Source organism: Medicago truncatula, chromosome 8, assembly GCF_003473485.1.
Source record: "Medicago truncatula cultivar Jemalong A17 chromosome 8, MtrunA17r5.0-ANR, whole genome shotgun sequence".
In the NCBI taxonomy this organism is placed as follows: Eukaryota; Viridiplantae; Streptophyta; class Magnoliopsida; order Fabales; family Fabaceae; genus Medicago; species Medicago truncatula.
The window spans coordinates 36,167,227-36,182,347 of record NC_053049.1 but is presented as its reverse complement, the minus strand read 5'-3'; the positions used below and the strand labels follow the sequence as shown (position 1 = coordinate 36,182,347).

General features: G+C 36.3%; 2 protein-coding genes across 2 annotated transcripts; one reads left to right on the top strand and one right to left on the bottom strand.

Moving 5' to 3' along the window:
- Positions 1–3,008: 3,008 nt before the first annotated feature.
- Positions 3,009–7,134, top strand: LOC25501667 (uncharacterized). Its single transcript, XM_024773688.2, has 2 exons — positions 3,009–3,689; positions 3,808–7,134. Exon 2 carries the CDS (start codon positions 3,898–3,900, stop codon positions 6,715–6,717), a length of 2,820 nt encoding a protein of 939 aa, XP_024629456.1. The 5' UTR covers positions 3,009–3,689; positions 3,808–3,897; the 3' UTR covers positions 6,718–7,134.
- Positions 7,135–8,335: 1,201 nt separating this feature from the next.
- Positions 8,336–14,417, bottom strand: LOC25501666 (extra-large guanine nucleotide-binding protein 1). The gene is made up of 8 exons (XM_013590995.3): positions 13,242–14,417; positions 12,542–12,679; positions 12,317–12,421; positions 12,051–12,236; positions 11,320–11,494; positions 10,879–11,120; positions 10,470–10,633; positions 8,336–9,234 (listed from the first exon to the last, which is right to left on the bottom strand). Exons 1-8 carry the CDS (start codon positions 13,992–13,994, stop codon positions 8,637–8,639), a joined length of 2,361 nt encoding a protein of 786 aa, XP_013446449.1. The 5' UTR covers positions 13,995–14,417; the 3' UTR covers positions 8,336–8,636.
- Between the last annotated feature and the right edge of the window lie 704 nt (positions 14,418–15,121).

Sequence of the window (15,121 nt, the reverse complement as noted above, 5' to 3'; positions counted from 1 at the left end):
TAAAAAATTCAAATAAATTACATTAAATTTTATTATGAGATTAATTTTTATACACTAACAATTGTTATGTAAAACTTTTAATGCATACATGCAATTAAATAACATCATAGTGTGACATTCTTAGATTAGTTTTAATACTATCTTCACAAAAATCTAAATGATATGTAAGTAAGGCCTAATTCAATAATGGACTTGTTCCTTCAACAAATCTAATGTTAGAAGCCTCATATAGAATGCTTTGTTGAGCAAATCTTACTAAGAGTGTTATGATTTGGTCGAGAATAAAACTCTTGCAATCAGGATTTGAACTCTGACCACGAAATCCAGTCTAATAATGTTGTCGGTTGAGTTAGGATATCTATGTAGTAGGCGGTTAGTTAGCTAGTAGAGGTTAGTCACATAGTAGAGGGCTAGTCAAGTCACATTGGGTTAAGCCCTACTACCTAGTAGGGGGTTAGTCAGCTGGTAGGGGTTATTGGTAGCCTAAATATCTTCTTCTGGTTTAAACCTAAAGTTTTACGATTATTTATGCTTTTTTTAGATGGTACTTTTAATTTTAACCTAAATACCTTCTTCTGATTTAAACCTAAAAAGTCTGCATGATATGATTTAATTAGATACATGTTTCATATGAGTCATAATACTAACCGGTGTTCCAAAACACTGTTTAAGGAAACTAAAAATATAGTAAATTTTAAGTTGAAAAAAATCACTTTTAAACTTTTGAAGAGTTGACTAAGCAAATGGATAATGTTATTTGGTGATAGATAGATACAAAAAACATGTAGTGGGTTCTACCACTAAATGTATCCCACTACTATTAATAATTTTTTTTTTGTGTTTTTATCTCTCCAAATGAAAGAAATGGAGAGGATCTTGACTCATCCAAAGCAACCTTACATTTTCATATTGGAGTCAAGATCATCTTCATTTACTAGTCTCTCAATTTCTTCAATTTGAAGAGATAAAGATACAAAAAAGTTTGAAAATAATTAGCCATAGTGAAACTTATTTAATGGTAGAACCATATATCTATCTCTCAACAAATGACATTGACCATTTATTTTTAGTAAATAGGACTAATACCTCAAATTCATCCTTGAATTTTAAAAAACGGTCAATTTCGTCCCTGAATTTTGCGAAATATTAAATTAGTCCCTGAATTTTACAAACGTCCATCAAATCTGTCCCTCCGTCCAAAAGGTCCGTTAATAGTGATGATGTGGCTTCTTGCATGCTTTGTTGTCATGCACACGCGTCAGCAAGTCAACCACGTGTACAAGGACTAAATTGATGGAAATTGTCAAAATTCGATATTTAACATTTCAGTCTCTTTTTTCCTGTGTTTCCAATTATACCCCTCTATTGTTGTCCTGGATCGATTTGAGACTTACTGTCATAATTTGAGGACTAATTTGATGGATTTTGTTATAATTTAAGGGCTCATATGATTGATTTTATTTGCATAGAATGAGTACAAGGAGATATGGCATGAGAGGACCAATGATTTCAAATGACATGCATAAACAAACACCACTGAGGGGTCCTGCTCCACTAGATCCAACTGCTCTTGGAGTTATTAGAATTCCAAATCCAAATTACGGATCATCCGCTTCTACTCAACCCCAATACATGGAGTTTATCCCAACTCCAGGATTTCCAAAGCATTGATGCATGTTTAAAATATGTTTTTGGACTAATTTAATTAATGCTTTTTGGACTTGTTTAGTTTACGCTTTTTTGGATATGTAATCACTTAAGAACATCAAATGATTTGATGACTTGATGGCTATGTAATGTTATTTTTTTGGCTATGTAATGACTTATGAACATCAAATATATGACTTATGATGATATGAAAATGTCTGTCTTTTTATAATCAAAGTGTCTATCTTTTACTTTTTACTTTGTTCAGCAAATGTATGCACCAAGGAACACAGTGATATCTGTTGTGAAAATTCAAGGACCTATTTGATGGTATTTAAACTAATTTGAGGATCGATATGATGGATATGTATATAATTCAATGACCAATTTGATTGAAATATTTTGACAGAAAGGTTTGGTTCATTCATTGACAACCTCTTTTCATTACAACATTACATAGACTTGGCACAATACAATATCATTTTAAACAACTCAATCAAACAAAATACTTCTATCAATATCTTAATCAACCTAAGCTCACTTCCTACACAATCAACTTTATCCATCAACCTTGTCCTCCAAAATACACCTAGAGCTTGAAGATGAATACTGGTTGTTGTAGTTGTTTTTGCCCATTCGCGCACCACCCATCAATTCTGAACACCGAATCTACAAGGCAGACCACTTGATTTATGAATTTCGAATTTAATCAAAAAAATTAGGGTTCTAAGTTTTTTGAATTGGGGAAGAAATTTGACATCAATTCATGGAAGAAATTTTGGGGATTTTGAACTCTATGTAAGGAATTATAACATTATGGTTCCAAATTTATATATTTGGGGAAGAAATAGCCCTTAATGAGGAAGAGGAGAAATAACCGTTACTCACAAAGAAGGGAAAGAGCCGTTGCCAATTTTATGAAAATCCATCAATTTGGTCCTTGAAAATTTTGTGTAAATCAATCAGTTTGGTCCCTGCTTGCTTGACATCTGACGTGGTAAGCTTTGTCAGAGGTTAACGTTACACGTCACCTCCGTTAACAGACCAACTTAACGGAGTGACTGATTTGATTGACATTTTATAAATTCAGGGACTAATTTGATATTTCGTAAAATTCAGGGACGAAATTGACCGATTTTTCAAAATTCAAGGACGAATTTGAGGTATTAGTATAGTAAATAGAAGATTTTAACTCTTTTGCATTGGGGTGTTTGGACTTTGTGGTTTGCCAAGTTGTGCACCAATATAATCAGCTTTTTACAAGCCAGCTTATTATTTGACTTTAACTGATGACCTCATCTTCTGGGTCCCACCACAAACTTGGACAAAGAAACACAAATTCTTAAAAAATGTTACCAAAATCAGAAAATTGATTTTAATAACACCAACAAATTTGGTTTTTGTGAGAGTCAATGTCTCTGTCCCTTCTCCCTAGTTGCTGTTAATCTGAAGGTTCGTTTTTCCAAAAATGAGAGATTTTGGTTGAACAAAGAGAGAGAGAGTGTTGAATTGAAATTGAAATTTGTCTCCTTTTTCTTTTCTCTGCTTTTCTTTTATTTCTTCTTTTTCCTTTGGATTTTAAATTTGTAAGAAAGAAGAAATTCGTACACTGAAGATATCATTCATACCGGTGTGTCTTTCTTGTGGGGCTCGTTGCTTTTATTAGAGGGAGAGAGAGAGAGAGAGAGAGAGAGAGAGAGAGTGAAGAGGGTCTTTCTTCTTCTTCTTTGATGTTTTTTTTTTGGAGTTGTATTTGACCACTGATTTTGTGGTTTAAGGTTTCTGTTACCGTTGTTTGATTCATCTGCTCCATACCCATTTTTTAAAATTCAATCTTTTCTTGTTTTTGGTTGAGTTTCATGAACCTGTGAGCTGTTTTGCAAATTTTGGGATCTGGGTTCTCTAGGGTTTGAAGAGTTTGACTTTCTCTCTCCTTGAAATTAGAAGTTGAAAAAACCTATTCTGGGTGCTAGAGAAAACAAAACAAATTTAACCTTTTTGTTTGTCTTTGTTGGTTTTTGACATGGAAAAATGGTGTTGAGGTGAGTCACTTGTTTTTTATCTTGTTTTTTGTTGTCTTAAGATTCTAGATTCGTTATATTCTAGTAGCTTTCATTTGCTTTTGGGTGAACCTTAATGTTTGGTTCTTATTTGTTGCAGATTGATGGGGTAAACTATTTTGTTTGTGTGTTGTTTGTAGTGATACAATAAGGCTCAGATTGATTTGTGTGAGTATAAGAGGAAGCTATAATGCATCTCTCACTATGGAAGCCTATTTCTCACTGTGCTTCTCTGTTCTTGGACAAGAAGGGTAGGAGGAAAGGTGAATCGACGGCTGACCTCAAAAGAAACCCATCAATGCTCCGGAAGCTGCAAGAGAACAAGCTGAGGGAAGCTCTTGAAGAAGCTTCAGAAGACGGAGTACTCTCTAAATCGCAAGATATGGAACCTGACAATGTTGGGAACCAAGATGCCAGCATTGGGAGATCCAGATCGCTGGCCAGGCTGAATGCGCAGCGTGAGTTTCTTCGCGCCACTTCCCTTGCAGCTGAACGGACGTTTGAGTCCGAGGAAGACCTCCTCAGCCTCGAAGAAGCATTTTCCATGTTCCTCACTATGTATCCCAAGTATCTGTCCTCGGAGAAAGTTGATCAGTTGAGGTCTGATGAATATTCTCATTTGCCACCCAAGGTATGCCTTGATTATTGTGGATTCGGTCTCTTCTCTTTTATTCAGACCCTTCACTATTGGGAGTCTTGTACATTTAGCTTGTCTGAGATAACTGCAAATTTGAGTAACCATGCACTTTATGGTGGTGCTGAAAAAGGAACTGTTGAACATGATATAAAGGCCAAAATTATGGACTATCTAAATATTCCTGAGAATGAATATGGCCTTGTTTTTACCGTTAGCAGAGGGTCGGCTTTTAAATTGCTGGCTGAATCATATCCCTTCCAAACGAACAAAAAACTGTTGACCATGTTCGACCATGACAGCCAGTCTGTTAATTGGATGGCTCAGTGTGCTAGGAATAAAGGTGCCAAAGTGCACAGTGCATGGTTTAAATGGCCAACTCTCAAACTTTGCTCGACTGATTTGAGAAAACAAATTTCAAATAAGAAGAAGAGGAAGAAGGATTCAGCTACTGGTCTTTTTGTGTTCCCTGTTCAGTCTAGAGTAACTGGGGCTAAGTATTCGTACCAGTGGATGGCGTTGGCACAGCAGAACAACTGGCATGTCTTGCTTGATGCTGGGTCATTGGGCCCCAAGGACATGGATTCACTTGGCTTGTCCCTTTTCAGGCCAGATTTCATAATTACATCGTTTTACAGGGTATTTGGGTATGATCCCACAGGCTTTGGATGTCTACTTATCAAGAAATCGGTGATGGCAAGCCTTCAAAATCAGTCTGGGAGTACCGGGTCAGGAATGGTGAAGATTACCCCCGAGTTTCCAGTGTATTTGAGTGACTCTGTGGATGGTTTGGACAGACTGGCTGGTACTGAAGATGATGAATTCGATGGGGTTGGTGATAAGACTTTTGAACCTCGCCACCAGGGATCACAGTTGCCTGCCTTCTCGGGTGCATACACGTCTGCACAAGTCAGAGATGTATTTGATACTGAAATGGACCATGACAGCTCTGAAAGAGATGGAACTAGCACTATATTTGAAGAAACTGGAAGTATATCTGTTGGAGAAGTGATAAAGAGCCCTGTCTTCAGCGAAGACGAGTCATCTGACAACTCATTTTGGATAGATCTGGGTCAGAGTCCAATGGGGTCAGACTATGCAGGTCAATCAAATAAACAAAAGATAGCTTCTCCCCTGCCATCATTCTGGTTCAATGGGAGGAAGAACCAGAAGCAACAGTCTCCAAAACCTTCTTCCAAAATGTATGGCAGTCCTATGTATGATGACAGAGAGGTTAACATAGGTTCTCATGATGATCACCGTGTTCTATCATTTGATGCTGCTGTCCTAATGTCACAAGAACTAGATCGTGTCAAAGAGGTCCCTGAAGAAGAGTCTGTTGAAGATGTTCATCATTATTCGTCTAATGGAAATGGGTCTGATCGTCCGCATGTCAGTGAGATAATGGAAGAACCTGGAACCAGTAAAGCAGGTCAAAATGGATCTGTTGCTCCGAGAGGGTCTTGGCTCAATAATTCAGCTTCTCTTGCTCGACATCAAAGCTTAGAAAATGGCTCTACCTCTGGAATATGTTCTGATATAAAAGAGAGTGCTATAAGAAGGGAAACTGAAGGCGAGTTTAGGCTGTTGGGTCGGAGAGAAGGAAATCGCTTTGGTGGTAGTAGATTAATTGGTTTGGAAGATGATGAGCACAATGGCAGAGGAAGAAGAGTGTCGTTTAGCATGGAAGACAATCATAAAGAGCACCTAAGAGAGACCTTGGAGACAGGGGACATATCTGCAACTAGCTTAGATGATGAAGAGGTCAGTAGCGACGAAGAATATGGTGATGCACAGGAGTGGGGCAGGAGGGAACCGGAGATAGTATGTCGAAATATTGATCATGTTGATATGCTTGGTCTCAATAAAACTACACTTAGACTTCGGTTTTTGATAAACTGGCTTGTTACTTCACTGCTGCAACTGAAATTACTTGTTTCTGACCGGGATGAAAAAGTAAACCTTGTTCACATCTATGGGCCAAAAATAAAATACGAAAGAGGTGCAGCTGTGGCTTTCAACCTCAGGGACAGAAATAGGGGCCTAATCAATCCTGAGATTGTTCAAAAGCTTGCTGAAAAAGAAGGAATCTCTCTCGGCATTGGTATTCTGAGTCATATAAAGATTCTTGATAGCTCAAGACAGCGGCGTGTATCTCTGAATCTTGAAGATACGACGCTTTGCAGGCCCATGGAGGGCGGTCGGCGTGACGGAAAAGGCAGCTATGTAAGGCTTGAAGTTGTCACAGCTTCATTGGGATTTCTGACTAATTTTGAGGATGTATATAAACTGTGGGCTTTTGTGGCAAAGTTTCTTAACCCAACATTTATCATAGAAGGTGGCCTTCCTACTGTTCAAGAAGGCTCTGAGACATGAGATGGCAAAGTGGCTTTCAATTTTATTCAATTTTGGAAACTGATCATGAAAGATTATTTGTGTTATGTTTCTAAATGACACAGCAGCAAAAAGCTACAGGAAGATTGGATTGGTGATAATTTTGTATTCTGATGGGATATACAAATTCATATATCTGCATGAAGGCCAGGGGTTGATTTGTTAGTTTTTGTTTCTTGTTGCTTACATTTTTTCATTTTCCTCTTTTTATTTTTGAGCTGCTTGTAGAGTTGGTATTAGAGATTTGTTACAATATTGGGAAGTCATAGTGTACTTTGAAGCAAAACTGTATGGGTAGAAGTTCTACTTATGAATAGAACAGGATTTCCAACTTTTGTAAAAAGGTAGTATTATTCATTTTCATGCTATAGTTTATAGTTTATGATACATTCAATGGTGGATGCTGCTTTCTTTGTTGACTTCAATTTTGTTCCTAAATAAATCATTGGTAACTAAAATATGAGAAATTTGACTGAATTGAGACCAGAATCTGATTAAGAGTCTTTAATGTTTCCTTGTTCCTGCTAGTTAAACTTGTACGGTATAATTGTGAAACCATTACTAATAATACAGTAATATATAAGTAAATGATTAATTCAGTTTAATAATTGATTAATCAATAATATATGCTACCCTACAACAGTACTGTCTGGTTTGAAGGACAGTGTAGGCTAGTGCCTAGTGCTATCCCCACGTTAAGCATTTTACTTTAAACGAATTGTACTATTGTTTATAAAGGGTTAGCAATCATTGTTGGACCACCCCCACTACGTTTTGCTTCACAAAGGAACTATTATTGTAGAGGATTTTATTATGTTTTGTCCATCCAGCTGTTGACTAATGACTTGAGCTATATGCTTTGCCAATGTAAAGAAACAATGTGTCAGCTTTTGCATGAATTGGGCGTGCACTGAGATATGCCAATTAGGAGATAATTATGTATATGAGATTGCAATTTGGGATGTAAGATTTTGTGAAATCTGTTGAAGACTTACTTTGGCCACATGTCCACATCCATGATTTGGAGATCATGAATGTAGCCCCACATTTTAGGAACCATTGTGCATTTAAGAAAAAAATTACCAACCCAAACAATATATATAGACATAAAAAAACACAAATTTTGTGATGTTTGAAAGTATATTTCTAAACAATTTATCCCATCTAGAAGTACACTTTTGAAAACATGTGATGTTTTAAGAAAAAATGGATAAAAAACAGTGTCATGCATTTATTAGAAAGATAATTTCGGTGATATTTAACTAACTATGCCTAAACAAGTTTCAAACAGACAATGAATTAGCTGCATTTATTAGAAAGACCTAAAAAATGGTTACACTTATTATGAAGTATGAAGGATCATGAGTTTTTTTTTTTTTTAGATGATTAAGGATCATAAGATGATTGGTGTTTTTACGGTATAAATGTTTTACCTTTGATGATTTGGTGAAAAAATGTTTCAAGTGTTCAAAGTTTGAAATTTAAACTCGATCTGCCTGAGGCTTACTGCACAAGGAACTCAAATTCAAGATTATCACATTTTAAATGGATTATAGTTACTTCATAAAATTAATTTCTACAATCGCGCACAGAAATAGTGTGATTTAAAGAAAATTCTATTTGCAACATAATGCAGATTGCAGGCTGAAGGCCTGGCTCACAGCAAAATATAAGCATAGATATATTACATTACGGTGTGATAAAAATGAATTTGAACCCTACACTTTGATCTCTGTGGCACAAGGTGTGCCACTAAACCGTGTCAAGGGCATATTACAATTCGATAGCCGGTGGAAAGAATGTGCTTCCATGTCACTACTCCTAGTTGACATATATCTATATGAACAGAATCCAAGTCGCACACGACTTAGATGTTTATAACACTAGCAGACTAGCTTGAACTAGCAATCAATAGAGAAAGAACTCTCTTCAATGCTATGCATCGAGTCATCACTTAGGCTAAAGTTTGGTTTCTCCTCGTTCCACTTCAAAATCTCCTTTCCATATTTAAGCGATGCATCAACACTATCAGGTTCCAGCCCCTTCACCAAGGACACATACAAGTTTTGCCCTGTAAGAGATGAATAAAGCCTCTTAAACTTAACGGCTATGTAATGGGAAGCAAGCTGACTTATGGAGGGGTTATTGTTAATGCTGTTATTGTTGCTTCCGGGGCGATTATGGCTAATTACTGGATGAAAATCAGAGAACCAGTCACACTGAGTCAGTGGAACTTGCTCTATTTTCTGCTCAAACTCGTCTAATTTGTTCAAAATCAACAGGAAGTCCATTTTCTCAAAAGTTGGATGAGTAACAATGGTTTCAAAAAGTTTCCTGCTCAATATCATCTTGTTTGTGACACAACCATTTCCGTCGGTAGAAAACTGATTATAGTCACTCAAGGAAACACAGAAGATGACCAATCCAACATCCTCAAACATTTCTAGCCACTTGCAATTATCACCTAGCCCTCTTGCATGTATTGTTATTAGCTCATACCTGTGAACCAAGAAAAGAGATCAAAGCTACAGATCAGAAACAGTTTAAAGCAGCTCTTCTAAGGCCCCCCCCTCCCAAAAAATATGTATTTACACAGCCATAGGTTTGTTTCTTGGCACAGAATTTTCTCATTTGACTGAAATTCATGAAAATCAGCAACATTGCCATATTTTTATGACATAATTGTGATACACATTTGGAAATAATTACTCTCCAATCATTTTGAAAATAAATGACTTTGATTGTTTCTACCTACATGAAATAGGACAAAGACTAAATAGGACCCGAGTTCCATCTCTAGTACTCACTCTGCTGTGCCTAATATTAGGTAAAACAAATTATCGGTATAGATCACATAAAGCTATGTATTATGTGTGCATGTGATTCAATGGAATGAACCTCCCTCCATTATGTCTGCTGAACACAAGAACAGAGAAAACCTGAGCTACAAAATACTCCCTCCGTTTCAAAATACATGTCGCAAAATTTACAATGCGCACTATTCACATAGCTTACTTTGACCATATTTTTTAACTAATATATAAATACAAATGTTAGTAAGTAAGATGTTGTTTGATTTGTCTCAGTGAACATTTTCAAAATATCAAATTTTTATAATTTTTTATTATATATAATTAAAGATATTAATGGTCAAAGTTGTGTATTGGCATGTGTGCAGTGGTTGACTGCGACATGTATTTTGGAACGGAGGGAGTAATGTTTTATGAGAATTGAGAATTGGATCATCTCTAAGCAATTCAAACGATTTCTCTGTGTTAAATTTATAAGTTTGGGCTTTCATATAAAAAGCTTAAAACTCTGTTGCAGTACTATCTTTGATGTTTTCGGATGGCTTTGGTTTGAAAAGAATGCTAGATTTTTCAAGGGCGTGTGATTTGAAGACACAATTTGGGATAGGGTCACTTTCTTGGCTTGTCTGTGGAGTTCTTTTCATGAACTGTTTAGAGGAGTTTACTTGTTAGACACGCAAAGACATTGGAATGCTATGCTACTTGATTCCATGTCTTAGTTTCTAAACTTTTCATCATCTTCTGATGGTATTTAGTTCGTACCATTCTTGCCTTAAACTTGCCTTACAAGTTACAACTTTGGCATTTTCCGAAGTGTTGCTGTTTCTCAAGAGCAAAAATAATTATACAGCAAATGAGTCAATCAGGGGCAGATCTATGCAGAATATTTCCAACATACAACAAGGGCCAAATATTTTTTCTTACCTAGCTAAAGAATCATGTAGATAATCAGTGTCGCCGGTTTCCTCAGGAGTTGATTGAGGAAATGAAAACTCTACACTAGCGAGTCCATTGGATGAAGTAACTCCCTCAGCATAAAGGATATCTAAATCTGAGGGTTCATAGTCAGTCGTCAGTATCTGAACAGCCTGAACAAATAATTATCATGTTAGATTCTCAAAGCCAATGACCTGGTATTCTTTTTCAAAAAGGAAACATGTAAGAAAATAAGGGCACACCCCTCTCCTGACATTTCTGTCGATATGCAAAGGAATGTCAAATAAATACGTCAGTCCTCAGTTCAAAGGCCATATTCAATTCAGTAAACAAGAGTAAATATACAAATTAAACTATTGACAAAAAATAACTTCAAGATAAAAGAATAATCCTATACCCGCTCTAAGAAATAACTGGCAACACTAGGTAGCATTTCAATTTCGTTTCTTCTTTCATAGGTGGCCTTAATGGCTGAATCATTCCATAACTCCTCGACCAATGGTGTATATTCACGAGTAGCCGCTGGAAAGATAGCATCAAGCTTGCCGGAAACCATTGTTTTCAGCAGCCAGTCAGAAAATGCTTTTAGTCTTGTGCCAATGGAATAAATTGTCTTGTCGCCAAGTTTTGGACTGGTTCCTGTACCAAAATGCCACTAACCAATCAATAATTTTTTTCTTATGGTAGAATGCATATCAAGATATTTAAAGTCTGCCGAAAAATAAACCTTTCTGCTATGTGGACAAAATTGACAAGTATATTCTAATCAGCCAAAACTCAATAAAAAATCAGCGCTTTTTAGTGGGAGTGGAAAGGAGGGAAAACATTAAATATAAACCTGTTGTATGAAGTAAAGATTGACTTTTCTTTAAATTCCGGAGACTTTCTTCTTCAAAGCGCTCACGGCCCTCAAGGAGTATGCCAAGATATGCATAGACATTGGTCTGAATGGTCAACTTTATATTTCCACGTTCATCTTCTGAGAAAGGGATGCTTTTGTAAAGAATCTTGGCCTGACAAAAGCATTTACAATTCAGTTAATAGGTTAACAATGCTTTTGTTGATTTCTTTATCTTTTAGTAAACGACATGTTGACATAGAAGAGCACAGCATAGTTAGTTATTGACTGCAATACTCGATTTTTTCCAGGGGAGAGGTATGAAGTTTAAAAGTTTCAGATTTCAGAAGCCAGTTCATGCATCATATGTAGCAGCACATTGATATGTCTTAAATATCTTAAAAACACGTAGTACTTTGAAATAAACAATGCTTCTCTAAGTGCCCACGTGTAATATGTCCATCTATGATGTTAGTTAAACAAGCATAACATGACTGTGCATCCAATCCAAGATTGACATTACACATGATTGTGTATCCACAAAATATTATGACCGACTACTCCCAGAAGCTTTTCCCATGTCAGCTTGTTTAAGTGACTTAAGAATGAAAATTTTGATGAACACAAGCTTTTGAACATATATTCTCCAATGCAATTTTTGCTGACTAAAAGAAAGTTCTAAGCATAAAACAATAAGCAGACAGAAATAGCAAACCCAAATAAAAAATCACCTGCTTAAAAATAGTGCTTGTCCCTGAACCACTATAACCAACTAAGAGGAGTTTGTGAACTATTCCATGCTCGACATAATCAGGAACTGTTCTGGTAACCACATTTGAGGATAGAAATCCACATGAAGTTGAATATCTAGAAGGAACTGGCAGGGAAAGGAAGGCGCATACAAGCTTCGTTCCAGCCTAACAAGGAAAAACAAGTGTGTAAGATTGCAAAATTGGAAATAGTAAAACAATGAGATAAATTTCCAAAAAAATGTTACCTTTCCCCATATATATCCTCTGGTATTTTTCTGTCCCTCTTCTTGGTATGAACCATCTTCATTGACCCAAAAATGTGGGTTACCAGCACACTGAACTCCTGCCAACTGTTCAACCAAAACAAGATCCTTTCAACAACATTTTTTGTTTAAATGACAAAAGAACATTAATGATCAAGACAGAGCCTATAATTTTCTATTAGTATTTGCATCTATTGAGTTTTCAACCTGCAACATCCGAAGCTCTACTTTGGTTATTTCTCGACCATTGATGAAAACCTGAGTGTTTCCATTGCTAGCATCCTGTGTGATGGGTCCTCCAACATTCAGATGAGGAGTAATAATACTACAAGGCTTCTGTCCTTCCTAAAAAAACACAGCACCTCAAGTAAAACTCAAAATTTCAAACAGCAGACAAATAAATATGGGTAAACAACTTAACTAATATAGGTAAACAGCAGACAAATAAATGCACACCAGACACGACATTGATAGTAACACTAACATGTCGACATTGATAATAATTTGAGAAAATAAAATAATTGAATATAACCATACGTGTCGGTGTCAAGACACCTGACACGCCTTCAATCTAAAGTGTCAGTAATACATAACATATAAGTGTTTTTATATATAAGCTATTTCTATAACAAAAGATAAAGTCAAATTGTTCTGATATAATCTATAAACTGTTTTTATAAGTTATCATGAAAGCATACGCATAAAACAACTTATGACATAAGTGCTTGTGAAAACAACTTCTAAAAAGCATAAGTAACAGTCTCGCAAGTGCTTATGCAGCAGATAAACTCAAATAAGTCAATCCAAACTGATCCTAAATACTTTTGAACAAAACTGATCCTAAATACTAATGCATTGAAAATCCAATTACTAAGAAAAATAAATACAAAGAAAGAAAGAGAGCTACCTTCCCCCAAAAACCAGACACTTTATCATACCAATAATTCCCAGGCTTCAACTTCTTAGGAGGATTAGAACAATTTTGTAATGTAACCAATTCCTCAAAAGAAAGACTCTTTCCATTAACACAAACATAATTAGGAGGAAGCTGATTCACTTCACAAAACCTCTCAGCCTTCATCACCTGTCTAACTTCCAATATATTAAGCAATCTTCTAAGCATCCTAGAACACTTTCCCAAACTACCCCTTTTTGACTCATCAATCGAATAACCAATACAACCAACACATTTTCTTCCTTCTGGCATTGATCCCATTGCTCTCAGCACGCAATTCGCGCAATACTTTGCATCGCAAACTAGACATGTTTCTTTCTCTGTTAACCTGTTACCTTTCAAACAACGGTAACACTTCCCCTTCCTAATGGATTCTCTGCGAACCGGTGGAGAATCCACCGGTTCGCAGTCATTGTCTTCGTAATCAAAACTTTCTTTCTCAACAATGAAATTTTTGAACATTGAACATTCATGTGAATGTCTGCTACTTAATTCACTTGATGACTCTGAAACACCGTTGCTTTCATCAGCTCCGTCATCGAATGCGATCACTGACGTCGGAGAAACTGTTATTCTACCGGAACAGTTACTCCGGTCAAATGTGATCGCTGGAGATGGTAATGACGGAGTGTCAGATGAAGGAAGCTCTGAAGCCGCCGTGGAAACTGAACTTCCGGTGTACTCGGCCGCAATTGAGTGCTGCATTTCTTCGGCCGAGTTAGTTTCTGGCGAATGAGAATTTGAAAAGTAAAGAATGAAAAAGTGAAAGTTTAGTTCAAGTTTCGGTGGCAAAACTTAGATATTGAATTTTGAAAATAAAGTGAGTTATGTTATTTATCTTTCTAATTTTGTTGTGTTAAAGAATAAAGGGAATTTGATTTTTTGACTAAATAAGAAAGGTGGTGGAGTGTGGTATTCTTTTATGTTCAAATTTGAAACTAAGGAAGGAGAATCTTATAATAAGTAAAAGAGAGCATTAACAATGTGAATGTAGTTTTGAAATGAATGTTATAAAAAACGAAAAAGTGTGTGTACTAGCAAAGAGAATCTTTTCTTTCTTTATTGTTTTTGTGTTGTGTGTAGGGTAGGAGGTTGGAGACAAGTTTGTGGTATTGAATATTCCAAGTTTTGGGTTCTGGTTACAATGGATCAATGTGCATAAGACGAGGAAATGAGGAAGGACCACCACACCTGACACCAGCGTTTGAGGGAGAAGGAAGGAAAGATGTGACGCATGAAGGATCATAATGGCAGGATCCCATCTCCACGGGCTTTGCATGAAGTTTATCAATGGTGTGTCTGCCAACCTGCTGGTACACTCAACTTTAGCCCCACTAGTCAGACAACTTCACCAACAATAAGACCTAACAAAAACAGCTTAAATATGTTTTTAATAAGTTTAGTCTATAGAAAAGTTTTATTCATTTTTAATCTTTATTTATATTTTATAGAGACTATTTTGGAGGAATAAAAATATTCAGTTTTTGTAAAATCTTTTCAAAATAAAGACTATTCTTACAAGTATAATATTGTAGAGGACTAAAATTATCATTAAAGTTTTATAAAGACTAAACTTGAAAACTCATAATTTTATAGGGAGGTGGCTAGGATTAGAGATGGTGTAGGAGAGGAGGGTAGGAGTTGGTTCTCAGCGAGGGTGTCGAGAAAGGTGGGAGATGGGGCAGCCACTCTTTTTTGGCGTGATCGGTGGTTAGAGGATGTTCCCCTTTGTCAGCGTTTTGGTCGTTTGTTTGAGTTAGCGGAGGACAAGTCAATTTCTGTAGCATCGATGTTCTCTTTAGGTTGGGACGAGGGGGGAGAGGCGTGGAAGT